The sequence below is a fragment of the Stigmatopora argus genome, chromosome 21 (assembly GCF_051989625.1).
Source record: "Stigmatopora argus isolate UIUO_Sarg chromosome 21, RoL_Sarg_1.0, whole genome shotgun sequence".
Classification (NCBI taxonomy): domain Eukaryota; kingdom Metazoa; phylum Chordata; class Actinopteri; order Syngnathiformes; family Syngnathidae; genus Stigmatopora; species Stigmatopora argus.
This window is the reverse complement of record NC_135407.1, coordinates 2157597-2181939: the sequence shown is the minus strand read 5'-3', so window position 1 is coordinate 2181939 and position 24343 is coordinate 2157597. Positions and strand designations below refer to the sequence as shown.

The 24343-nt window shown below is 39.5% G+C and overlaps 4 protein-coding genes across 6 annotated transcripts; all 4 read right to left on the bottom strand.

Annotated features, from left to right (window-relative positions):
* Positions 1–76: 76 nt before the first annotated feature.
* On the bottom strand, positions 77–5797 carry apoea (apolipoprotein Ea). Of its 3 annotated transcripts, XM_077591294.1 has the most exons (7): positions 3149–3363; positions 2988–3067; positions 2360–2558; positions 2223–2285; positions 1455–1596; positions 1092–1379; positions 77–438 (listed from the first exon to the last, which is right to left on the bottom strand). In XM_077591294.1, exons 4-7 carry the CDS (start codon positions 2263–2265, stop codon positions 132–134), a joined length of 780 nt encoding a protein of 259 aa, XP_077447420.1. In that variant the 5' UTR covers positions 2266–2285; positions 2360–2558; positions 2988–3067; positions 3149–3363; the 3' UTR covers positions 77–131. The 3 variants fall into 3 exon arrangements, 1 of the variants encoding a protein (XP_077447420.1); XR_013297954.1 differs by lacking the exons at positions 77–438; positions 1092–1379; positions 1455–1596; positions 2223–2285 and adding exons at positions 4952–5093; positions 5172–5797 and having other exon boundaries at positions 2366–2558; positions 3149–3198; positions 3342–3931; XR_013297953.1 differs by lacking the exons at positions 77–438; positions 1092–1379; positions 1455–1596; positions 2223–2285 and adding exons at positions 4952–5093; positions 5172–5219; positions 5300–5797 and having other exon boundaries at positions 2366–2558; positions 2988–3931.
* Positions 5798–6592: 795 nt separating this feature from the next.
* On the bottom strand, positions 6593–9944 carry tomm40l (translocase of outer mitochondrial membrane 40 homolog, like). The gene is made up of 10 exons (XM_077590545.1): positions 9807–9944; positions 9236–9432; positions 9103–9170; positions 8930–9022; positions 8692–8793; positions 8228–8333; positions 8023–8145; positions 7276–7352; positions 7073–7175; positions 6593–7011 (listed from the first exon to the last, which is right to left on the bottom strand). Exons 2-10 carry the CDS (start codon positions 9429–9431, stop codon positions 6872–6874), a joined length of 1008 nt encoding a protein of 335 aa, XP_077446671.1. The 5' UTR covers position 9432; positions 9807–9944; the 3' UTR covers positions 6593–6871.
* Positions 9945–10852: 908 nt separating this feature from the next.
* Positions 10853–17327, bottom strand: LOC144067197 (putative ATP-dependent RNA helicase ddx6). Its single transcript, XM_077590738.1, has 12 exons — positions 17148–17327; positions 15204–16129; positions 15009–15113; positions 14749–14878; positions 14521–14667; positions 14340–14434; positions 13641–13763; positions 13086–13214; positions 12873–12989; positions 12707–12770; positions 12476–12577; positions 10853–12393 (listed from the first exon to the last, which is right to left on the bottom strand). Exons 2-12 carry the CDS (start codon positions 15447–15449, stop codon positions 12179–12181), a joined length of 1473 nt encoding a protein of 490 aa, XP_077446864.1. The 5' UTR covers positions 15450–16129; positions 17148–17327; the 3' UTR covers positions 10853–12178.
* Positions 17328–17664: 337 nt separating this feature from the next.
* On the bottom strand, positions 17665–22354 carry lipea (lipase, hormone-sensitive a). The gene is made up of 11 exons (XM_077591355.1): positions 21899–22354; positions 21207–21454; positions 20797–21081; positions 20612–20702; positions 20394–20539; positions 20103–20288; positions 19748–19900; positions 19532–19676; positions 19226–19453; positions 18663–19033; positions 17665–18251 (listed from the first exon to the last, which is right to left on the bottom strand). The coding sequence occupies exons 1-11, from the start codon at positions 21945–21947 to the stop codon at positions 18018–18020; spliced, it is 2136 nt and encodes a 711-aa protein (XP_077447481.1). The 5' UTR covers positions 21948–22354; the 3' UTR covers positions 17665–18017.
* Between the last annotated feature and the right edge of the window lie 1989 nt (positions 22355–24343).

Sequence of the window (24343 nt, the reverse complement as noted above, 5' to 3'; positions counted from 1 at the left end):
TATTAATAAATTGAAAACAATTAGAAGTAATTATCTTAATTTCAATTTCACCATGTTAAAAAAAAGCAGATTATTTTGGAGTGACTGTCCTTTATTTTGAGTTTACATCTGCAGTGTTACATGTTAGCAGTTCACAAGTAGTCACTGAACATGGCGACGTAAGGCTGGAACCAGTCGCCCAGATCCTCGATCGTCTCCTGCACGGTGGAGTAGATGTCGTCTGAGGTCTTCTCGCAGCGCTTGGTGACGGCGTTGGCCGTGCTCTCGATGGCGTCCTTCATGTTCTCCACTTGGGACTTGAGCAGGTCATTCAGGGTGCTGATCTTGGCTTGGGTGTTTTCACGGACTTGAGTGAAATACGGATCCAGAAGTTGCCGAAATTCCTCCACGTTGTTAGATGTGCGGGTCTGGATTTTCTCCAAGTAGGTGTTCACTTGACTGGAAAAAAGGACAACGCAATGTCTGGCTGTGAGTGGTGGTGATTCAGGTCCATAGATGACCAATCTATTTGAAATGGGAGGGGTGGCCGAGATCATTCATTCCCAGTTCAAATGCACGTCTATGGAGGTCAATGAGGGAAGATCACAGAAGTCAAAAGCATCATTACATTTTAGATTTTATAGTTACCGTATTCTCACGACTATGAGGCGCACATAAAAGTCTTAAATTTTCTCCAAAATAGACAGGGCGCCTTATAATCCAGTGCGCTTTATATATGGACCAATACTAAAATTGTTATCACGATAAGATAAAATAAATCAGTCGATAGGACAACTACGGCAAGCAGCCCCCGACTCTACTATTTTCCCGTAGAAAAAGTACTGCGCAGTGACTGCTGGGATATATAGTTCTTTTGTCAATACACCCAACTTCAACCTCAACGATCAACCAACTTCAATTAGCCTCCTATTAATACGATTAATCTATGGATTCTAACGCCGCCCGTCAAAATCGACTCAACGGCACTGACAGTGAAGGAGCTAGATTAATCTGTTTAAAAAAAAATTGCATTCAAAGGCTAAATGAGTTATATCTATTGGCGAGAAATGTATTTTTCCATCCTAATACGGCAGAATGACATCGGCACTAACTTTTGAATCTCCGCAGCTTCCTTGTTGAGGCGTTTTTTCATCTTGCGAACGTACGTGGCGACCCGCAGTCTGACGTCGTCGGAGTTCTGCTCCACCATGGTCCTCAATTCCTGCCCGTACTTGTCCATCTGCTCCCCGGCGTTGTTCGCGCGCTCACGGAGGATTTCCGCCATTCCCTGAAGATCTCCGCTCAGACGCCCGATCGCTTGCCGAGTGTACGGAGAGACCTTGGTCTCCAGGTCGGAACGGTAGGCGGTCAGCTCGGCCACGCTGTCTTGGATCAGCGTGCTGAGAAGGTGGAAACGTATCGGGTTGTTTCAAAGGAAGGAATGAAGGAAAAGGCCAAGTCGGGTAAAAACCTACTCCAGTTCTCGGCCGATCTGGGAGGTCTTGATGTCCTGCACGATTTGGTCGGCTTTCAGGTTGAGCGCCGTCATGTGCTCTTGGAAGTATTCCTCCCAGGTTGCGCTGGGGTCGTCATTGTAGAAACTCTTGGCCTGGCAGTCTGATTTTTAAATGCGGGAAATTTTTAGAACATGTAAAAACAAAAGTAATTAATCATGTGAATGATAGAATAATAGGCAAAGATGTGATTCTTCGAGATGTCAATAGTACGTTAGTGTCGTGAATAGAGAATTTGAATGTTAAGGAAAGTTAATGGGAGGCTTTTTGTCTAAAATAATTATCAATGGTGATTTTGTGTGTGTAGGTTCGAGTCAAATGGAGCAAAATTAATATTGATTTTGTGGGTCCGAGTGTGTTGTCAATGGGAGCCAATGAGGATTTCAATTTAAATGAGTTTTTCTGAGTCTAATAAGATACTAAATCTTGACCAAACTCAGTTTTTTGTAGGTCCAATAACATTGATTTTGGATTCAAATGACTCCAAAAAACTTCGATATATGATTTTTGGAGTGGAATTTCAACATCTGTTTTCAAGGTTTGTTCAGTTAAAACTATTCCCCCCCAAAACATTTTTTTGTAGGTCCTACAAAATTGACCATAAAGTCAAACGACTCCAAATAGTTCAATTCTAATCCAAATGTTTTTCATAAAAAGCTATCAAAAATTTGAAGTCAAATCAACCCCCAAAAAAGGATTTCCACAACACCAAAATGAAAGGGAACTCACCTGAAAAGACGGCCAAAGCGACAATGGCAAGAAAAACCTTCATGATGGGATGGCAGCAGACAACTAAAATGAAAAAAAAACCAGGAATATTAACATCAAGACATTATTTGAGTTCATAGTACAGTGTGAAAACTTACCGAGTACTCGAAGGTGAGCGACAAAGCACACTGAGCCGGCGTCCGGCCTTTTATAGACGTCGGCTGGCGGTGATGTCACAAGCGGCGTTCGAAGTTCCCGTGGTTAAGCGCGTTGTCAACTTTTATTGCTGTGCGTGTTATTTTGGCGCCACGTTGCACTCGGACGCGTCGTCACGGGTCACAGTTTGGAACCGGAGGACTGTTTGTCGTCAAGAAGGGAGCATCGTCATTCACGTAAATAAAAGAGGCCTTGACCTTTGTCTTCTTTGAACTTTGACCTTTTGCGGGCTGCCGTCGATGAGCCAATTGATGTATCGTTTTCACATTAGGAATATTTTTTAAACTTGGAAAATGGATGTTATTGTGTTTTTTAACCCATTTTTTCAATCACTAAAGATTAATGGCACATTTAGTAGAAAATTTAACCCATTGATTAATTAGAACATGATTTTGACTGGACTGGATTGTGTTGGATACGATAGATTAATCTCAAAACTCACTTTGAAAATTATAATGTTCAAAAAATATTAACCTATCATTAACTCATTCAGAAGCAATAATCTTTTGCCATTGACGGCGAAAGACGACCAATCTATTTTGACTGACAGCGTCACAATCTAAACAATACCTGATTGACAGCCACTGACAGCGATCCAATCCGTTTGGACTTGAAGGCCTTGGCATCGATCAATCCATCCTGATTGGATCCTTGAAGTATAATTCAAAAATATATTATTAAAAAAAAATAGTCTTTTCCATTTGAAATATTGAATATTGATAAGAACTCACTATTCAATGTGGATTAGCCGTCGTCATCTATAGATGAATCGCAGAAATGGCTACATTTGTGAATAAAAAATGGCAAATTGATGATCACCAAGAAATTGACATCTATCGCCGTCAAACAACAAAAACAGCAAAAAAATACATGGTAATCTTTTATTTGGGTGACAGTCAAAACTGAGGTAGAAATGAATATTACACTTTGGACGAGTCCAACTCGTCGATTTTTACTGCGTGGCGCTTTTGGTGAAGGAGTACCAGAGAGCGGTCAATCGCTCCCGAAGGTTCTGGGAGTCCAGGTCCAACTTGGCCCGGAGCTCCTCCCCGTAGGGTCCCAGTTTTTCTCGGATCTCCCGGGCCGTCTCCGTCAGCCCGTCGTGAAAGCTCCTGGCCAGAGGCGCGGCGTTCTTCTGGAAGTCTTCGAAGCCGCACTCCAGTTTGCGCGCCAGCTCCTCGGCGTAAGGAACCATCTGGCCCTTCAGCTGGTCCAGGCGCTTCTTCAGTTCTCGGCCATTTTGCAGCACGACGGACTTGAGGGCTTCCGAGTCGACGCTCTCGGCGTAAGACGACGCCTCCTTTTTCAGTTCCTCCAGTTGCTGGAGGAGGTGAGCGGCCAACTCGTCGGCGTAAGGTCGCAAGTGAGCGCCGGCGGACTCCAGGTCCTTCTCCAGACGCGTTTTCAGGAGCTCGCCTTCTTGCGAGAAGCCCGCCGTGAAGTCGTGGTCGATGTGAGAGCGGAGGATGGCGGTCAATCTGGTGACGGCGTCGCCGCTGCTGCCGATCAAAGTGCTGGGTGGGACCAAATCACTGCCGGGTTACTCGCGCTTTTATTCGTCGGGATTTGACATTTTTGGGACGGGATTGCGAAATCGGGGATCGTTTTCCAAATCAATGGAAGATTCATGACAAGATCATTATTTATATTTAGTGAGGATTGTGGAAATCGGGGAATATTCTTTTTTTTCCACTACTGAACACCGGTTTTTGTTTAGTTGTTTTTTTTAAATGTAAAAACAACATTTTATTTTCAATTTGACTAGATTTAAATTTTACATCATTTTAATTTGGGTAATGAAAATAACATTTTTTTAAAGACAAAAGAAAAATATTTAATTGTTCTCTTTTAATTTAGAATCTACAGATATGCTGAATTAAATTCATTTTCATTTGAATTTTTTTTTAGTTTTACATCATTTTAATTTAAGTAATGAAAATAAAGAGATTTTTTTAAGACAAAAGCAGAATATTTAATGTTTCCCTTTTAATTTAGAATCTATAGATATGCTGAATTAAATTAATTTTCATTTTAATTTTTTTTTAATTTTACATTTTAATTTAGGTAATGAAAATAATGATTTTTTTTAAAGACAAAAGCAGAATATTTATTTTTTACCTTTTAATTTAGAATCTACCGAGATGCTGAATTAAATAATTTTTCATTTTAATTTAGGTAATGAAAATAAAGAGATTTTTATTAAGACAAAAGCAGAATATTTAATTTTTCCCTTTTAATTTAGAATTTACAGATATGCTGAATTAAATTATAATCGCAAATTTCACACACGGATTATTCATTCCACATTGTTTAACTCCTGAACTCATTCCTAACCATTTATGATTTTGTTCGCCATTGACGGTGATAAAACGCCCAATCCCGATAGACGTCTAATCCATTTGAACTAGGATGGTTGTCAGCGATGGTCAAAGATTGGACGTCTATCTCCGTCAATGCCAATTCATTTGATCATCCATTTGTTATCCGAGTCCTAAAACGGAGATCCTTCCAAAATAAGGTTGGCAAATTCTTACTTGATTTCCTTTCCAAAATCCGACTGTTTAATCATCGCCAGCGAATCTTCCGCAGTTGACGTTGCCTTGGCGACATAGTCCCAAAAGGCATCTTTCACCATGTCCAGTTGCTGGCTTTGCTTCTCCACGTTAGCATTGCAACCTAAAAAAAAATACAACACCATCTTTAAAAATAATAATGTTTTTGTGACGCTAATTTCACAAAATTAAATGGACTTACCAGCCAAGCAGGCAAAAAGGACCACCAAGTAGAGCTTCATGATTGCCACTGTTGATGAAAAAAGGTCAAGTGATATTAGAATTTTTGGGGGTGTTTTCAATCCAGAATATGCATTTTTTTTTACTTACCTCTGTGGATGGGTTGAATTCGGTTATGGCAGCTCCTGAGAGTTCTGTGGAGTTTATATTGGGGCAACAGCGGAACAAAGTCCAACTCCAAAAATGCTCAGTTGTGACCTCCGAGCCGCCACTTCAGAGCAGCCATGTCACCAAAAGACCCTTGATAGCATCACTCTACTCTGAATTAAAGTGGAGTTTTATCATTAACATCGTGATTGGCTTTATAGGATTGCTTTCTTTGACCAAATTGTAAACAAGTGGGTGCGCATTATTCACTCTTGACTGTGATGAAGTCAATAGCAAATATTATTTATTTTACAATTTAGTCTTTTTTTTAATAAATAGAAAAGTGTAAAGGCAGTAAAAACGATTTTTTCAGCTTGTTTGAGTTTTTGTATTGAATAAAATATATATTTTAACTTAAAAAGACAAGGCGGAAATTAATTTGCTTTTTATGTTTAAAAATATTGAATGACAAAAACAGTGAATGGATTTTTTTGCCTGAATTTACATTTTAAAAATTAATATATATATATATATATATATATATATATATATATATATATATATATATATATATATATATATATATATATATATATATATATATATATATATATATATATATATATATATGTATATATGTATGTATATATATATACATATATATACACATACATATATATATACATATATATATACATATACATATATATATACATACATATATATACATACATATATATACGTATGTATATGTATATATATGTATGTATATATATATATATGTATATATGTGTATATGTATGTATATATACATATATATATACTATACATATATATATACTATATATATATACATATACACACACACATATATATATATATATATATATATATATTTTTTTTTTTTTTTTTTTTTTAATTAGTTTTCATTTCAGCTTTCCGAGTACTCCGGTTTCTTCCCACATCTCAAAAACGTGCACGGCAGGCTAATTGAACGCTAGGTTCTAGCACCCCCGCGAACCTTGTGTGGTAGGTAAGATGAATGAACAACAATTCTGACCAGATAAAGGTCACTCAGTCACATGGCAACAGCGATGACTTGTGACAATACTTCAATGTGTAAGATAACAGCGTACTGATACGACTAAATACATCATTTCTTTGTACCTGGAGTGAAATTGATTGAGCCTATTCGAATGTTGTCAAATTTAAAGAAGGAAACGGTGACTGTGTATGCGGTGGATGTCGAAAAGATCAGTACTCGTTGCTTAAAAAAAAAAGATTCTTTCCTCCATATGCTTTTAACAAACTGTATTTGCTTCACTTTCCAATAAGTATACGTTTCATATATGCTGGTTCACATGTACACAACATAAAAAAGGCCAACTGTGTGAGACATGATTGAAAAGCAAACAAGGAATTTGGGCGAACTCCCTCAAATCTGAGGTGTACAATGAGTTTTGACTACAATAGAACATTAAAACCTTTGATGGTCTATTAACTCATGATTTTATCAACGTTAAAATGATAAATATTCACATGGTGTGCGAGCGAGTTTATCTTACAGGGTTCCTTTTACCCGATGGTAACGCCAAAACCGCACTGGAACTTGTTCTTGTTATGGTTGAGGAAAGAGCAGAGAACCAATGAGAGCGGCAGGGGGAGTAACTTCTTTTCCAGAGTTGCACCAACCACCCAGTTTGTGTCTAATGAACCTAAAAGAAGCATATCATTTTGTTTACTCGACAACAACGAGTACCAAAAAAAACCCGATACCTTTAAATTGCAAATTAGCTTTGGGTACATCCAGCTGATAGCCCAACGACACGCTAGTATCTTGCATGCGAGTGCTAGCATCAAACTCCACGCCGAGTTGCAGCTAAACAAAAGCAGAGGGTGAAAAATGTTTGACAAAGTCAGGACTGCTTTGTAATGCTACTTATAGTCATGTAGCATCAACGGTAAAGGGTTTTGCTAACCTGTTCGTTGGCTTTGTGGTAGTAGGAGGCGTGAGCGCCCGCCGAGCCTAGCGTTAGTGTGGCGATGTAGTTGTTGCCTGAAAAAATAAAATAAAGCTCACGACATTTCAACCCCGCAATTTATAGTCCAGTGAGACTAATTTATAGAATTTACATTACATTACAATACATGAACACGTCATTCATGAATAACTGACAAAATACCATAAATCAGAGACAATATAAAAATAGAGTTAAAGCTTTAACTTCAATCTAAGTAGTTAAAAGTTTTAACCATTAAAGTAGTGTATTTTCCGGACAACAAGTCGCTTTTTTTTGCTCTCTGACCGACAAAAAAATATCCCAATAAAACTGTAAATGTCACATTAATAAGCGCCTATTTAGCCTGTTGTTGTTTAGCCACTTTTGTACTTACGTATTTATGTGACCACTTATTTGTTTGTTGTTGTTGTTCGTGGTGAAGCTTTAAATCTCATTATACTTGTTATGACAATAAAACCATTCAATTCAATTCAATTTATATGTTAAAGTATGTTTGTACTTAGCTTCCTGATCAAAATTTAAAAAGTCCTCCTAAATCGCAACTTATATACTTTCTTCCTCTTTATTGTGCATTTTTTGGAGTGTGTGACTTATAGTCTGAAAAATCCGGTACTATTTTGATATAATCGCTAACTGGTCCTGATGCCAATCCACTTGAACGGTTGGTTCAGTCCTAATGGATCGGCAGTCTAACCGCGTACTCACCTGTGTACCTGCCGACTAACGACATTACGGCGCCTTCTTCTGACGGCCTGCGATTGTACACCAGCTCGCCTCCTAGCGCCAGAGCTGGCGTAAGCGCCTGGAGGTAGTGCGCTACAACGATGCCTAACAGTTGCAGGAAAACATATTGAAATAAGTACATTGGAAACAATACATTAAGAATGGAAATGACACGCGAGTGACCCACCACACCCGACAAGGACATCCGGGTTTCCAAAAGTGATGGTCGCAGTGAAATCTTTCCCTCGGAATTCAGTATCGCCTTGCCAGTTGACGAACTTGTGTTCTTGTGTCTGGAAAACAGTTCCATTTATTGTCATAGTTCATCAAAGGTCAGTCAAATATATGGACTTTTTTTTCAAGATTGGCCATTAATCGATATGTAGAGAAAAAAAAGAATAACATACGCTAGCTCAGCATTATAATAGGATAACTGTTATGTTAATTATCTAGGTCATGATGTTTCTTATAAAGGTGGGCTGATATAAATATCCTATTTAATAGAATATGTTTGGTTGTTGATCTTTGTAAAGTGGGATTATGCACCTACTAGTGGCCAGAAGAAGAAAAATATTTAACATCAACATTTTGGGGGAATTTTGAAAAATCCAGTATCATTCAACTTTTATTAATAATGAATATTTTACATACCTGGAAGGCCATTTTGGATCGTATGCTATCGCTAATCTGGTGGATGATTTGCGCGTTAAGACTCCCCGAGTTGTCCATGTCTCCCACCATGACTGGAAAAAACTGAGCACAAATGTTTTACAGTTTTAATATGAACTCACTGCAATTGACAGCAATGGACGTCTAATCCTTTTTCAAATGGTCTACTAATGTTAACCTCTTCTAACAGCACAGCATTGAATAAAATACAACTTCATACCTCTGCCGGACCCGTCTGCTTTAGCCCAACATACGTAGCGCCAAATCTGTAGCTAGAATCCCCCAAGGTGCTTAGCGACAGGGTGTGGTTGATCTGAATTTTCACAAAATAACCTATTCGTTTACTGTAAATGCGCACAGTGTATCTAACATTCAAAGAGTCAGTGAACCAACCTGAAAATGGTTGCTAAGACCCTTATTGACGGTTAACCTGACGCCCTCCATCTGCATCGGGAAAACCTCTAAGAAGGGAAAACTGTTATACTATATTCGACTGTATTATTTACGGTTTGAGTAGCTTATTTACCTTTGCACTTGCGATGACACTCGTCAAATGCACCTGGGTTAGGTAAAAGGGTGGTCACTTCCTGGGGTTCAACTGAAATTGACACGGGAGACACGGGGGGCATCCCGAAACCTGGTGGCATCGTCAAACTGGGACTGGCCACAGCAGAGGATGGTGGCGGGGGGCTGGGGGAGCTAGCTGCTAATACACTCCCCATTCTGGAAGAAGATAGCATTGGAAAAGGTCTAAGGTCAATGCCAGTTTGTTTGTTTGTTTGTGTCAGTACAGCCAATGTATTATTCCTGAATATCTGTGTAAAATAAAATGGGAAAACAAAGAATATACAAGTGACTAAATACATTTTAATGTGTCATACCAAGTGCTGACTATTCGTAACATTGCGGTAATTCGAATATCCATTATAAATGAATGGGAAGCTAAACTAGCTAATTCATGTGTGGCAAACGGACGGGAGCAAATTGTGGCAAGCAATTTACAGCTTCTTATCCAAACTTTTGTTTCATAATCTCTATCTTTATTAGACCACGTAATATAAATTGTAACAACATTTGTATGGACGAAATGTACTCACGTTGCAATTTCAGAGGACAGGGCAATAGGAAGTCCAAACACGTTCGTGTCGGGAGAACACGTGGTGAGATGCAATCATTTGATTGGATAAGAGGACGAACGCGTCGAATTGGTTCGGATGGAAATTGCAGGCGCATGGTTGTGACGTCATTAAATTTGCGAGACATCATGTATGTAATAAGCAGGTGGCAGTTTTAAGATATTTATTTTTCAGAAATTGCATTCCATTAAAATAAAATATATAACCAAAAAGCGGCCTGCTTCTTTAGTTTACTCAGTCTAGCAAAAAAAAAATGCCAAGGTCAAATGGCTGCCATATTTTCAACTCCTCCTTTCAACATAACGATACACGTACCTTATTTTGTTTATTTTCTACATCTTTGCCCACGGTTATTATTGTAAATTATAGGGTACCAAAACTGAATCCAGGAGAAAAGAAAGCACACAATAGATAGAAAATTTCAGTTGAGTTTATTGAATTTCACAAACCCTGCATGTACTTCCAAATTACAACAGTAGAGGACACTTTTTGCTTAACATATTGCTGGATAACTTTCCAAAAACTCCCAATAACTTCTAATTGAAATGCATTTATAACAAGAAAACAGGAATAATGGAGTAAAAACAAATATTCCAAATCCCAAGTCTCTGAGAACTTAGGGGAAGTTTGTAAATTTTTCCAAACCAAACAGCACAACTTGAATTTAGTTAGCACTGAGAACTGATGATGGGATTTCTCCTAAAAAATACTCTGATAGTGTCAAAATGAACATCAGTAGTACATGAGGGTTTTCCTGAATTTAGTTGAAACTTTTTTGGGGCCATATTTTCATTTTAGTGCTTCAGCAGATGAAAAACTTCCAAATTCAGAGCCAATTATGTAATTAAACATGAAGCAGCATTTCCAAATTGCAATTTTGTGCCTGTTTTTTAATTAGCTTTTTTTTATTTTTACGTTATCCGTTACCAAACAGGCAAATATAAAGGCTTATAAACACTTGGTTGCAGACATACACAAAGAAACGTTTTAACAGATGAATTAAAGCAAAAAAAAAAAAAAACGGTATTCAATTCGATTTCCATTTTAACCCCAAAAAAAACTCAATTTAAAGCCAAATTTCCACCTGAAAAATGACTCGGAAAGTAGGGCAAATTTTGGGTTAAAAAGAATGTCATGGAATGAAAACAGATAAAAGGGAAAGATGTCATTTGCCTTTAAGGTTTGAAAAGTCAGAGGTTTGCGCAATCATTTACTCCAATTTAAGACGTTGTGTATCACCAACAAAAATGGGGGAAAATACGAAGGGCATTTGAATGCAGCATCAAAAGTCAATTGACCTCTATCATTTTTTATGTATTTTTTTTGTTGAGAAATTGTTAGCAAATGAGAAAAATGACATTCAGCCCAGTTGAGTTGAAGCTGCATGCAAATGACACCAATTCAAACCAGAGAATTCACTTTTTTTTTTGGTTTTGCTTCAGTGTAAACTGAAAATGTGTTCTAACAAAAAAAAGGAAGTAAAATTATTGTCTTCCCATTGAATGAATCAATTATTGTACTTTTGTTTACTCGGGGGGGAATCGTGATGTTAACTCATTGGCTGACACACAATTGAGGATTGGACATCTATCGCCGTCATTGGCAGCCAATAATTTAAATTCCACTTGTGCGGAATAGAAAAAAAGCCCAAATTACAAACATATATTTTTTTAAAAGATCTTTTTTCATTAGGTTTTAGTTTGGGAAGGTAAAAGTCACAGCTGCCGCTTCAAAAATGCTACAATTTTGCTTTTAAACAAGAAACAAAAAATAACCCTTTATTAACAGAACTTGCCACAAAAGCCTAAAAAAAAAAAACGTTGAATGCAACTGTGTTGGTACAAAAAAAACTGAAACAAAATGGCCACCCATAATTTACATAGCACATTCACCAGTTTCAATGAGCCAAATGAGTGTAATAATTACTAATGAATTGCCCTTCGGCTGCCATTGATGGCGATAGACGTCCAATCTATTTGAACTAGGAGCGGCAAATTATCTGGTTTCAGTTACTGACGGTGATAAGCGTCCAAATCAATGGCAGCCAATGAGTTTTCTTGCATACTGTAAATGTAACTCAAATGTGCGTGGCAGGAAGTAAGGCACTTAAGTGGCGAGTGGAGCAACGACAGCTGGTATTTTGTTGCTCGCTTCAAAACACAATTGCTTATAATTCGCCAAAATCCAGGGAGAAGAGTAGGAAACTCAAAACGGAGGACGAGTAAAGATTTGGTTGTCGGGTTAGCCTTCGTAGCCGTGAAAACAAAAAGGAGATGTGAGAGGAGGTGAAGGTGAAGTTTAGCTAGCGTGATGCTAACTTGCGCTCACCGTCTTCAGGTGCTGTCCTGATGGAGTCCCGATTTTTCTTGGACTTCCTCCACCTCGCAGTCGCCGCTGGACGAGTGGAACTCGGCCACGTAGAGACTCTTGTCGATGCTGCCGGGGATGGGTTTGATGTCCGTCACCAGTTGGTCTTCGATGGTCTTCAGGTTGAAGCGGTCTTCGGATGTGATCAGGTTGATGGCCAGGCCAAAATGGCCGAACCTCCCTGAATAGGACCAAAAGAAACCTCACGTCAGTTCCGCCGCTTTGACTCTCTCGGGACAGATTCGTTGAGAGCGCTTGGTTACCTGATCTTCCGATGCGATGGAGGTACGTTTCGGCGTTTTTCGGGAAGTCGAAGTTGATGACCACGTTGACGGCTTGGATGTCGATACCCCTGGTGAAGAGGTCTGTTGGAAACAACGAGACTGCATTACAAAATTGGACTACTTTGCAATGTTCACTCATGGCAATTCTGCCCACGTCCACTCTTTCCGTAAGATCCGTAAAATACGGTATTTGCCGAGTTGACCACTCACCAGTGCACACCAGATTCCTGCACAGTCCGTTTCTGAAGTCATGGAAAACCCGGTTTCTGTACTCCTACAAAAACAAAACCGCAAATGACTTCCTGTTTTTTTTTAGTTTCTTTTTAAAGTCATGACAACGCTTCTGTAAAATGTTCCCTATTCAAACCGCGCTGACCTGCATCATTTTAGCGTGAATGTAAAAGCACGAGTAGCCCAGTTGCGTAATCTTCTTGGCTAACAGCTCCACCCTCTGAGTGGAGTTACAGAAGATGATGGACTGGTTGATCTGAAGCTGAAGGGGGGGGGGGGGGGGGGAAAACAAAAAACAAAGGAATGATAGAAACTCCCCACAAGGTTGAAAACCCAAAAAATGTGTGTGTGTACTCACCCTGGAGAAGAGAGTGTTAAGACAGTGCACTTTTTGTCTCTCTGTCACGTAGGCGTAATACTGAGTAATACCCTTCAGTGTCAGTTCCTCCATTAGGTTGATCTCGTAAGGTTTCTGCAAGTGCTTGGCCTATGGCGAGTTTAGAATTTGAGATTTTAAAACTCAAGCATGGAAAAAACATGCTTTAGTCTCTCTCTCTCTCTCTCATACCTGTCAACCTCTGCCGATAACTGCCCTTATAAATGTTTATGATTCCCCTTACAAACCCCCCAAAAACCTTACAAACACCGTACGTCTCGTACGGTGTTTGTAAGGTTTTTGGGGGGTTTGTAAGGGGAATCATAATCATTTATAAGGGCAGTTATCGGAAGAGGTTGACAGGTATGCTCTCTGTCATGTAGATTTTCAGGAACTTCCCCTTGGGGCACGTCCAATCCATAACAGAGGTAAAGAAAAAAGATCTGGCTCATAGGAGTGAACAGCTTGATTTTTAAAGCGAAAACAATGAGCGCCAGCTGGCAGTGGGCCCAAAAGATGGCGCAACCGAGGACTCACCATGAATTTTTGTACGCTGATGGGGAAGGTTGCAGAGTAGAGCAGGATCTGCCTGTTCTTGGCCAGGAAACTGATAATATCTTCGATGAGCACCACAAAATCCTGAGACAGCAGTTTGTCGGCCTGTTGGAAAAGCAACGACATTGTTACCATTTTTCGCACGGGACTGTGAAAAAAAAAAACACGACTGGTCATCTAATGCAGGGCAGAAACGAATGAATTTTCATAGTTGAATTGTTTTAGAGACATTGTTGACCAAAACAATGTCTCTGTTCTTAGTATTTGTAATTTCTCTAACAATATTGTATAGAAAATAGATAAAATATTTTCTTTTTTTTTTCAAATGTATTTGTTAAAATCTATTTTTCATGTTGTTATTTGAAATGTGAATAAAATACAAGAAAATCAACATTCCCTTTTATTTAGGGTTTAATTTTTGTCTTTTGATGAAAATAAATATTAAAAAACATTTTATTTTTCAATGTATATTATTCATATATTTAAATGTTTTTGCTATTTGTTCACATTAAATCAAGGTAAATATGTAATATTGTTGGATTTTTTTGCCGAACGAAAATCTTGACTTCAATTTCATTTTAGCAATTAAGCATTAAGTCCATGCAGACAATTTACATGTTTTGCATTCACTTAAAATCAGGTACGCTATATCATTTGGAACTATAATTCCTGTCACGCTACCTCATCCATCACCATCATCTGGACTCGATCCACCTTTGCCACGCCTTTTTTAATCAAGTCGAGAATCCTACCGGGTGTTGCAATGACGACGTGCACTAACAAGGAGAAGAGAAAAGTTGCAATACACCACACAGCAAATCATTACCATATCATCATTTAAGAAGGTAAATAAATAGCTGACCAGTTTCGTCCAGTCGCATGATGTCGTCTCGTAGGTTGGTTCCCCCGGTGGTGGCCATGACTTTGACTCCCCCCAGGTGTTTGCTGATCTGAATGCAGATCTGACTCACCTGCAGTGCTAACTCTCGGGTTGGCACTACTACCATTGCTAAGTGGAGGGAAAAAAACAGAAAGCAAATGGTATTTAAAAAATAAAATAAGTGTTTTTTTTATTTTTTATAAATCATACCTTGTATATAACTCTTTTTAAGGTCAATCCTTTCCAGCAGTGGTATGAGATAGGCTCCGCTTTTTCCCGTTCCATTCTTAGCCCGGGCCAAAATATCCCTTCCCGACAGGGCAATTGGGATACTCTCCTCCTGCAAAGATCATGAAATATATTAATTCATTTAATTGGCTGCCAATGCCAGCTATAGACATCCAATTTATTTGGACTAGAAGCTGATACTGAATGTACTCGTTTTTTTTTTTTGTTTTTTTTAAACCTACCTGGACAGGAGACGGTTTCTCCCATCCCATCTCAAAAATGCCCATCAGAAGTTCTCTTTTAAGACAGTAATCTTCAAATTCATTGCCCTTAGTAGACGTCACATCCTTGGCAAGAAAAAAAACAATCATTAAGAGCTTGGTTTTTTTTTTTTTTTTTACATGCAGAAGGTTAAAGATAATTTCCATCTGACTTACTGAGGTTCTGATCCTGGTGTCTTTTGGAGGAAGCTTGAGGCTTTTTTTCCAGTCATCCCCAAACTTGATGCCTCCGCTTTCTTGAGAAGCAGCGCCCGCTTTCTGGGAGGCGCCCGACACTTTTCCTTGAGTGGCAGTTGCGGGCTGAACAGAAGAAGCCGCTTTGGTCTGTCCTCGAAGCTGCCCGTTCTGCTTGTTCAGTCCCATGGCGAGCGGGCCGACATTTTCGGTTCTAGCCGTGGCCATTTTGGAAATGTTCTTTCTTCCAAAATCGTCCTGCGCTCGATTATTTCTCAATCAATAAAGCAATAACAAACAATATTTTCTTTGAAGTCCACAGCTTTTTACATAAGCAACCAACCAACGCTATTTACATATACACAAATATGTGCAGTTTGGTACCCTTTAACAAGAGTGGCCCACGTACAAGAAAAAAAAAAACCTTTTACACACAAGAAACTCTTCAAAACGAAGAGATATTTGCATTAATATACTTGCTCACAATATAGAAAATTATATGTGAACAAGTATCGAATGTGGCTCAAGTCCTGAAATAGAACAACTAAGGCAATCTCGGAACTTGGGTGATATTTTCTTCCAAATAATTTGAGTTCAATATTTTTTTTCTCCCCCCGACACCAAACAGTTTTTCCTGCTTTCTCGTCAGTGCAAGAGGTTCAATAGATGTCCTTCTAGGAAGAAAATGATGGTCAACTCTGTACAAATCTTTTCCCCCAAATTATATAATCCCAGAAAATTTCCAGCTGGTTCACCAGGGGAATCAAGTCCAAAGCCGGAAAGCTTTTTACCCCTTTTAGCCCACAGTTTAATGCTTGGACACTGAAAGTCTGGAGGTTGAGTGGGGGAATGTGACTGTGATCAAGGGACTTCCCACTTAATGCGAGCCAATGGCTCAAATGCGGCACCTGAAAAGGGAACAAACAAGGTTTTTGGTGTGAAAGTACATTAACATCCTCATCAAGAGAAATATATGTACGGAATATATATATATGTTTTTAACCAGTGAAAAATATTAACATAAATACTGTTATTATAACCCTTGATGCAGAATGTCGCAAATTAATGTCATTCCAAATCAAAGCAGCCTCAAAGCTAATTATAAGCATTGAAGCCTATTACCGCTACTTTGCATCATACAAAATTATGATGAATTATTCTCTAATATCATTATTTAATATGGATTTTAATTGAAATACTCAACTTGATTCAGCATTTACATTAACGAAAAACAATTGACTTTTTTTATTTTAACTTTTAACATTTTGGCATCGAGGAGCTAACGTAAGTATTTCTGATCAATTGACTATTCAAGATTTTTACCTTTTTAATACAAATGTATGAAGCTTGAAAACGACAATATTTAGGTTAAGTATTTTTTTAATCAATTAACTATTCAAGATTTTTGCCTTTTTAATACAAATGTATGAAGCTTGAAAAAGACAATATTTAGGTAAATAGTTACACTTTAAGAGTACATGACTATAATTATCGATTATCGTGACATTTTTTGGCCAATTTGATCCAATAACTTGTTTTACCACAGAAACGAAACCTAACTCAAACAAAAACTTTTTTAATCTTCATTTTAACACAATGCAGCCATTATTACATTTTACAACGAGGAAAAGACCAAAAACTTGATAGACAAGTAACGTTCGGTGACACAAACCAACGCAAATGTGATCACAGCAAAAAAAATAAGCTTTTAAAAACAGACTTCGTGGATATAAGTGATAAAACACTATTTTCAACAAAGATGTAGATTCGTGAAAAGAAAATCTCAGCCAAATGGTTAACTAATTCAAATTGATATTGTTTGTCACCTCATTTCATACCGAGCGCTAAAGTTAGCCTCGAGCTAACAAGCTCGCGACAACTGATGTTTTTGTAGGAAATAGATCATAAATAGAAAACGTCACTTACCCTAGTTCGCTGTTATATTTAAAACACACAGAACCTTTTCCTTAACTCCTGATTAACGATATAGTCAACACTTTTACTAACTGGAATATACTTGAAATAAATCGCGTCTATTGTTTTTTTTCTCCTTTAAATCAACATGGTCGCCTTCTTCTTCGTCGTTGTTGTAGTCGTCTCTTCTTCGTGGTTTCCCTTTTGCTTCTGTATATCTTAGGGGAAGCATAATGACGTTTCTGACACCTCTGGCGAGGTAGAGTACTGCAAAAGAAAACCCATCAAAGTCCAGTAAACATTACATCCAAAACACTAAAAATTATCGTTAGAAATTCCCGTGTTCACAAACTAGAATTTTTTTCTTGACAAACAACCACCATTCAGCTGCATGTTGAAAACAAATGTCTGTTATTAATTATTAATCATGATGTTCAATTGAACACCATGCTGGGTGTGTTAGTTTTTTCACTGTTTATAAAATCATTATATTAAAATATTGTCTCATGAACACACATGTACAACAAAATAATACAGCAGCAATGTTTAATTAATAAGTCTTTAAATATTACACTGTAATAAATATTAAGATATATTTACAGTACGCCAAGTAAATACATAACCACTGCAAAAAGATGGATGCCACTGTTATTCACATTACATAACTATCAATATGTAAAACATTAACCTTAAAACCTTTGGAAGCCAGACTCGTATTTCAGTAGCGTACATAGATAAAATAGCTTGAAGGCCCAAATAACCTTTAACAACTGCAACTTGTGTGCAATATTTAACATGAAAAAACAATGTCTTGTCATTGTTGATCAAATTAAGGTTTCTAACAGAGAAACGTTTCCAAAAATGACAAAATTCCAAAGATGATTAATCTCTTCTCGTGTTTACAGAACAGTTTTTGGTCTTTTCTTGCTGAAAAATCTCCCGTATTTTCTCCAAGCAGATACCTGCGGCCACTTCCGTCTCTTTGGAGAGCTGCAACAGGCTGAGGAAGCCATGCGGCAGGTCCTCCACCACCGTCAAGCTAATGGGTTGGCCCAAGTCTCGTAGCTTCTTAGCAAACATCACGGAGTCATCTAGTAGAGCGTCGAGAGCGGGGGCCTGCGTGGAGACGAAAAGTCAGGAAATTGGAATAATTCAAACTTTTTCCCCAAAGAATGACTGTATGACGCTGACAGCTTGACTGTCTGGGTACATTGCTTGCTGACGCGCTATATTTACATAATGAAAAGGCGGGCGGGTGAAAGGCGAATGCGCATGCGCATATCATGCTTAAAGCATGACAATATTAGCAGTCGACGTTTTTGTCCGCTACCAGTGACCAAGACGATCCGGATTAGAGCCGAAATGGGTAAAACGAGATCGGTTTTACAAACTTAAAAAATGAATTACCGTACAAAAGTTGTTATACAGCGTACACAATTTGAAATGATCAGAAAACGTATAAGTTGAAAGGTATGCGTTTGTGTTAAGGGCATGGTATAATGACTAGAAATTCTTGGATCGTCTCACCACGAGGTGAACAGGCGGTAAACCACGTAGAAGACTGTCAGGCGCTAGCAGCGGTGACACAAATGGGTTCCTGATGATAGGACAAGATGTCGGCTGAACAACCGCAAGGCACTGAGACCGCAGTGGCTGGAAGCCGTCTGGATAATCCACGTGACATTGGAGGTTTGGGGGTGACGTATGGTTTGGGTTACTGTCCGTGCTTTGTGACCCTGTTGCTGTCTGCGAAGGGATTCTGCTTGTAGGCCGCAGGAAAGACTGGATCCAGCTGGAGGCTCCCTGAGTGAGCTGACTTAGGAGGACGGTGGTGTCTCTGCCTAGAGCTCTTAGACTGTTGCTACCCACAGCAGGTTGTACAGCTTGAGACTCCGCACCTTGCACGTGAGAGAAGATTGGACAAAAAAATGTTACATCATTGCCCTTATTCATCTCAGTCGTACAGCAAGCCCACATGATCCAGTTTGCACACAAATACTTTGTTCATTTTGTTTTAAGGCATCATTATTAAGTTCTCTCGGAGTAAATGAGGTGTGAAAGGACATACGTCCAGTGTTGCGCTGACCTACCCGCGTAGGCATTGAGGCATTTGGCAAGAACACCCAAAGGTAGCAGTGGGTCAAGGAGTGTTAGCAAGCGGGAAGGCGAGGCATCCGTGGTGAGCAAGGTGGCCGGGTAGGCGGCCATGATGCCGTCGGGGACCCGGACGCCGCACGACATGGCTTTCATGGATACGGTGATGCAGAGGTTGCCCCCGGCGCTGTCTCCGGCCAGGCAGACCCGGTCTGCTGTGGAACCTGGGAGCCAAAAAAAAAACAGTTGGAAAAAAATAAAAATAAATCACGGGACTTTTAGTTGAAATTTTCTACACCAACCGAGCAAATGGCAGTTTTTCAAGGCCCAACAGTAAGCGTAGAAACACTCCTCAAGAGCTCGGGGAAAAGGTGCTTCGGGTGATAGAGAGTAGTCGACGGAGAGAACGGGAACGTTCAACTGCTTGGACCAGCTTCGCAGATAATTCTGGGACAAAAGAAGCCATGAAAACATGAGCCCGACGGTTAGCAATGGAAGGAAACCGTGATGTGAGGCACCTCATGTGATCTTGAAGTCTGAGCCACAAAGCCTCCTCCGTGGAAATGGATGAGCAAGCACGGGGATGGTGGTTGCTTCTGAAGTCCCGTGAGATACGATGGAGATGCAGAGGGCGGATTGCCGTCAGAAAACGCCAACAGTTCCTCACTGTCCTACCGATTTACATTCCAAGTTTAAACATATGTTGGTTAAAGTGTCTGTGGAACAAAAAGCTCTCCAGGACCACTTTACCCACCCCTGAATTTTAACCCTAATAAGAAAGTAGATCACGGAAGGTTGGCTCATTGAAAATTAGCTCTTGAAGCAAAAAAAGTGTGAGCACCCCTGGCTTAGAACATTGGGTCTAACACGAACCTGTCCTTCTCGAATTTCGTGGGAGATAAGCCGCATGTGGACAGGGCCGGGACCCCAATGCGCCAGTGGAGGTGATACAGAAGTGGATAGACTAGAGTCCGAAGCCAAAGGTAGTCGTAACGGAACCGGAGGGATGGATAACGTGAGGTTCAACTGCACAGGATATGAGGCTATTCTACTGAAACCCTGAGGATATAAATCAACATAACAACAGATCACATTTAAACCAATTAAAGCCTAGGCTTGATGAGACAAAGAACAATCCAAAGTTGAACACTTGACCCTGCCTACTGTTAAAAGCTCAGACTCTGTGATGTTCCAGAAGGACTTCCAGAACTGCAAGTCCAGGTTCTGAGTGATGCGCTCGAACTCTGCGCCACGCAACTCCGGATCCATCACGTACTTTCCCGATGTGAGGAGCGACAAGGCTGCCAAACCTGACAACAACAAAAAACTGATTAGATGAAAAATTTAAACTGTAAACATTCCAGATCAGAAGAAAGATTTACCTAGCCCAGACTGGTGTTTACCATAAGTCTCCCCGAATGAGATCATGCTTATGACAATAGTCTGGAGGAACGGACGAAGACTTGGCGAGAACTGTCCAAGGGGGAAAAAATGGTAGGATTTTGCCTCAAATGGTGAAAACGGGACCTAAACCTGGTCATTCTGTACATCTTCAGTAGTGTCAGACCTGAAATCCCAGACATCGTCCATAGAAACAGGCTTTGTGCAAAGAGCTGTACTCCTGCACGTATCTGTGGCTCAGGTCCAGATCCTGCAACGAGTACAGTTGGCCGAAATCATTGTCGTTGATTAGCCGCTTGGCTAGGTAGAGTAGCGCTCGCAGCTGACGCAAAGCGCTGCAGTAAGCCTCCATTTCGGAAACATTGTGATCCGCCCGGAAGAACGCGCTATTGTGATTTGTGGCAATGTAGCGACCCTTGTGGAGGATGTGCAGAAGACAAGAGTGGAGCACCTGAAGGTCGCACAAGGAAGAAATGAGAATTATCGGCCTAGGACAGGGAAGGTAGATCTGACCTGTTTGTGCCCTGATCTCTGAGGGGAGAAAGGGAAAAAAACAAAGAGTCGCTCAAGGCATACCTTGATTAGAGTGCGATACCCGTTTCCTGGTGTCTCAGCGTCAAAGTCATAATGGTGGTAGACCGCCGTGAAGCTAGCAACCGTCGGCTCCAGGGCCCGACTGTGTTCCTGAATCTGCTTCATGCAATCCACCAAACGTTGGTTAACGGCACCGTCGGCGAGAGCAGAAGATCCAGAAAAAGTAGAAATATTTTCTTCACAGACAGTCTCCAAGGCTGAAAATACAACCTTGAGATCCATACGTGAGCCTGGAGGGGGGTCAAAGAGAGACAAAAGCACCTCTTAAAACTTTTTTATCTTTTACAGATGTCTCTGAAGCTTCAAGTTACGTCATGTGATTGCTGTTTTTCTTTGAGAGGGAACGTTAACCTCTGGGTAAACACGCACAATGTTAATGATCTTTTTGACTGCAACTAAAGTCATTTCCAGACTTCAACAACAGACTCGTTATCTATCAGGAGATAGCACTTTTGGAACCATTATTTGCTGAGCCAAGAGGGTCACGATTTGTATTAAATGGAGTGTCAAGTGAGTGATTTGTGATTACGAATAAATTTTTAAACAAGACAGGGGGGGAGGGTAAACATAATGCATTAAGTATTAAATAAAAACTATTAAAATGAGTTCATCACTTGGAGACGAACTCAAATTTACATTAATTCGATACTCTTTTAATTAAACATGGTACCCACATGCAACATTCCAACATCGATACGTCTCGATACTTTTGGGAACCCTCATACAATGAAAGTAAAACAAATAAAACTCAAGAATAAGAGGTTTTGTGATCAAAACATGATGTTTTGATGAAGAACTACTACTGTCAATAGCAAGCCTACAACTTGAAATTACTTGTTGAATCTTTCCAGCTAAAGATCCCTTAACTTCAACCAGTTAATACTCGTATTACTCCTCTCCCGGAGTTTCGGCTTTTCACACGAAAACCCACATAAGATTAAATATTTACGACTAGCCCTTTTGTCCACGCAATTCACCGACCAAACCTGATGAGGTACCACGTTCGTAGCTCAAACTTAGCCGACAACTTCCTACATTTCGAAGGCAGTTAAACCAAAGCCTAAACGATTCCCCGTATACAAAATATCACATTTCTAATTGTTTTGAATAGAGTTAAACTCAGGTTTGCCTTGACCTACCTGTTGCAACAGGCATCGCCGCTTCTTCCTAAGCGGGGCGTGGGTGAACAGCAACCCGCCCATAGGCAGGGAATGCTGGGTAACGTCATGTGAGCCGAGCCGCCTCCCTCCGGGCTAGCGTAACAAACCGCAAAGCTACTGCACGGGGAAAAATGGTTTATATATAAATATGACATTTTAATCGACTCGTACGTGTAGCAAAACTTGTATTATTACACGTTAATCATATAACAATGTTTTGGTTGTTAGAAGTTTAATATTTTTTACGCTAACATAAACAGCAAGGCTATTGTTACCCAACATAATAGTTTATAGAGACACTATACATATTTTGAGATAATCTAATATCATTCTTAGTTTCACTTAACGCTAAATTAAAATTTGAATAAGGACATTCTTGACAAATTCCCTTATTTAAAACTGACTGCGATGGAGGACCAATCATTTTGACTGGGAGGGGCTGGCCAAGTCAATCAATGTGATTGGACGTCACTCGCCATCAATGCCAGTAAAACAAGATCCTTCACTTCCGGCCTATATTTTCTGTCATTAATTTAACCTAAAGACTAAGCTTGAAGAAAAGGATCAAGTTTTTAAATGATATCAGATGGTGTGCATTTCAAAGGTCACCTTAATGGACTTTATGTTGCTTCAACACGAGAATAACTGAAACTGTCAACTTGTAAACACAGGCCTCCATTTCTCCACGGCGTCCATATGGGTGACAGCTCGCTCCACAAACGCCACTCTGGAATTTGACACGGTTAACAAAATAAGGGAGACCTTTTCTCATGTCAGACACGAAGGTGTGGAGGAAATATCTTTTTATTCCTATGCCTCTTTACAAGCCCTGAACCCATCACGTTTAAAGATTAACAGTAATGACAGTGATTAAATGGTTGGATAAAATAAGAATCATACATTCTGTGCGAAACTGTAAATGAATTACAGATACAGGAAGTCATTTTTCAGAATAAGGGGACTCCCACGGATAATCTTTGGATTTTAGATACAGTAGTGGACTGTATATCCGATTGCGGCTACTTTTTGTGAGCACGGTGACTCGGTGATTTTCATATTGTAGCAAGAGATATAGTCACCAGGGTCGTGGGGGTGCTGGAGCAAATCTCAGCCAACTATTGACAGTGAGCGCAGGACACCCTGAATTGCGTGCTAGCCAATTCCAGGGCACAAGGAAACAAACAACCATACATAGGAACAATTTAGAGCAAGGGTGTCAGACTCGGGTTGGTTCGCGGGCCGCTTTAACGTCAACTTGATTTCACGTGGGCCGGACCATATTTAGATTTTTTTTTTTAAAATGGATTAAAAGAACTGGATTAAAATCCCTGAATATTCAGTTTTTTTATAGATCTAAAACAATGTTTATTTTAGCTTTTTTAATTTATTTTTAGATTTTACAAAATGATTTTTGAACTAGAAACACTGAAAAAATGGATTGAAAAAATACAATTATTGATTTACAAGGGGGAAAATGAGGAAATTTAATATACATCTATACTCTTCATTTTAATTTGATCCTAAAACAGAAAGTCGGCACTCATGATTTACTTTCCCGGGCCACACAAAATGATGCGGCGGGCCAGATTTGGCCCCCGGGCCGCCACTTTGACACATGTGATTTAGAGTGTTCAACCAGCTTACCATACATGTTTTGGGGGGATGTGGGAGGAAACCAGAGTACCCAGAGAAAACCCACGCAGACTCGGGAGGAATGCAAACTCCTCACAGGAAGATGATTTTTTTTGGTTTCATGTACATCACTTATTTCCAGTTGAAGTTTCACCTGAAAGGTTAAAACAAACACCTAATTAACTTTGACCTCCTAAAGATAGACATTTTTCTGCGGGTGTTTTAGTACTGGTTAACATTTAGTTGACTTGTCAACTGTCAACAGCGTCAGTATGATGAAAGACAACACCTGCATGGAACTCAGTGTGCGGCTGCCCGGATGCATGC

Coding starts and splice junctions, on each gene's coding strand:
- LOC144067197 (XM_077590738.1), bottom strand. CDS start 15,449: ATGGCCACGGCTAGAACCGAAAATGTCGGCCCGCTCGCCATGGGACTG. Junction 13,215..13,640: donor TCAGCGTACAAAAATTCATG/GTGAGTCCTCGG, acceptor AACTCGCCATAG/GCCAAGCACTTGCAGAAACC. Junction 12,578..12,706: donor CAGGAATCTGGTGTGCACTG/GTGAGTGGTCAA, acceptor TGTTTCCAACAG/ACCTCTTCACCAGGGGTATC.
- apoea (XM_077591294.1), bottom strand. CDS start 2,265: ATGAAGGTTTTTCTTGCCATTGTCGCTTTGGCCGTCTTTTCAG. Junction 1,597..2,222: donor CGCTTTGGCCGTCTTTTCAG/GTGAGTTCCCTT, acceptor TTTAAAAATCAG/ACTGCCAGGCCAAGAGTTTC. Junction 439..1,091: donor GAAGCTGCGGAGATTCAAAA/GTTAGTGCCGAT, acceptor CCTTTTTTCCAG/TCAAGTGAACACCTACTTGG.
- lipea (XM_077591355.1), bottom strand. CDS start 21,947: ATGAGGGTTCCCAAAAGTATCGAGACGTATCGATGTTGGAATGTTGCA. Junction 20,703..20,796: donor GACGATGTCTGGGATTTCAG/GTCTGACACTAC, acceptor CCCCTTGGACAG/TTCTCGCCAAGTCTTCGTCC. Junction 19,901..20,102: donor ACGAAATTCGAGAAGGACAG/GTTCGTGTTAGA, acceptor GTAAATCGGTAG/GACAGTGAGGAACTGTTGGC.
- tomm40l (XM_077590545.1), bottom strand. CDS start 9,431: ATGGGGAGTGTATTAGCAGCTAGCTCCCCCAGCCCCCCGCCACCATCC. Junction 9,171..9,235: donor GTGTCATCGCAAGTGCAAAG/GTAAATAAGCTA, acceptor TTCCCTTCTTAG/AGGTTTTCCCGATGCAGATG. Junction 8,334..8,691: donor GATCCAAAATGGCCTTCCAG/GTATGTAAAATA, acceptor ACTGTTTTCCAG/ACACAAGAACACAAGTTCGT.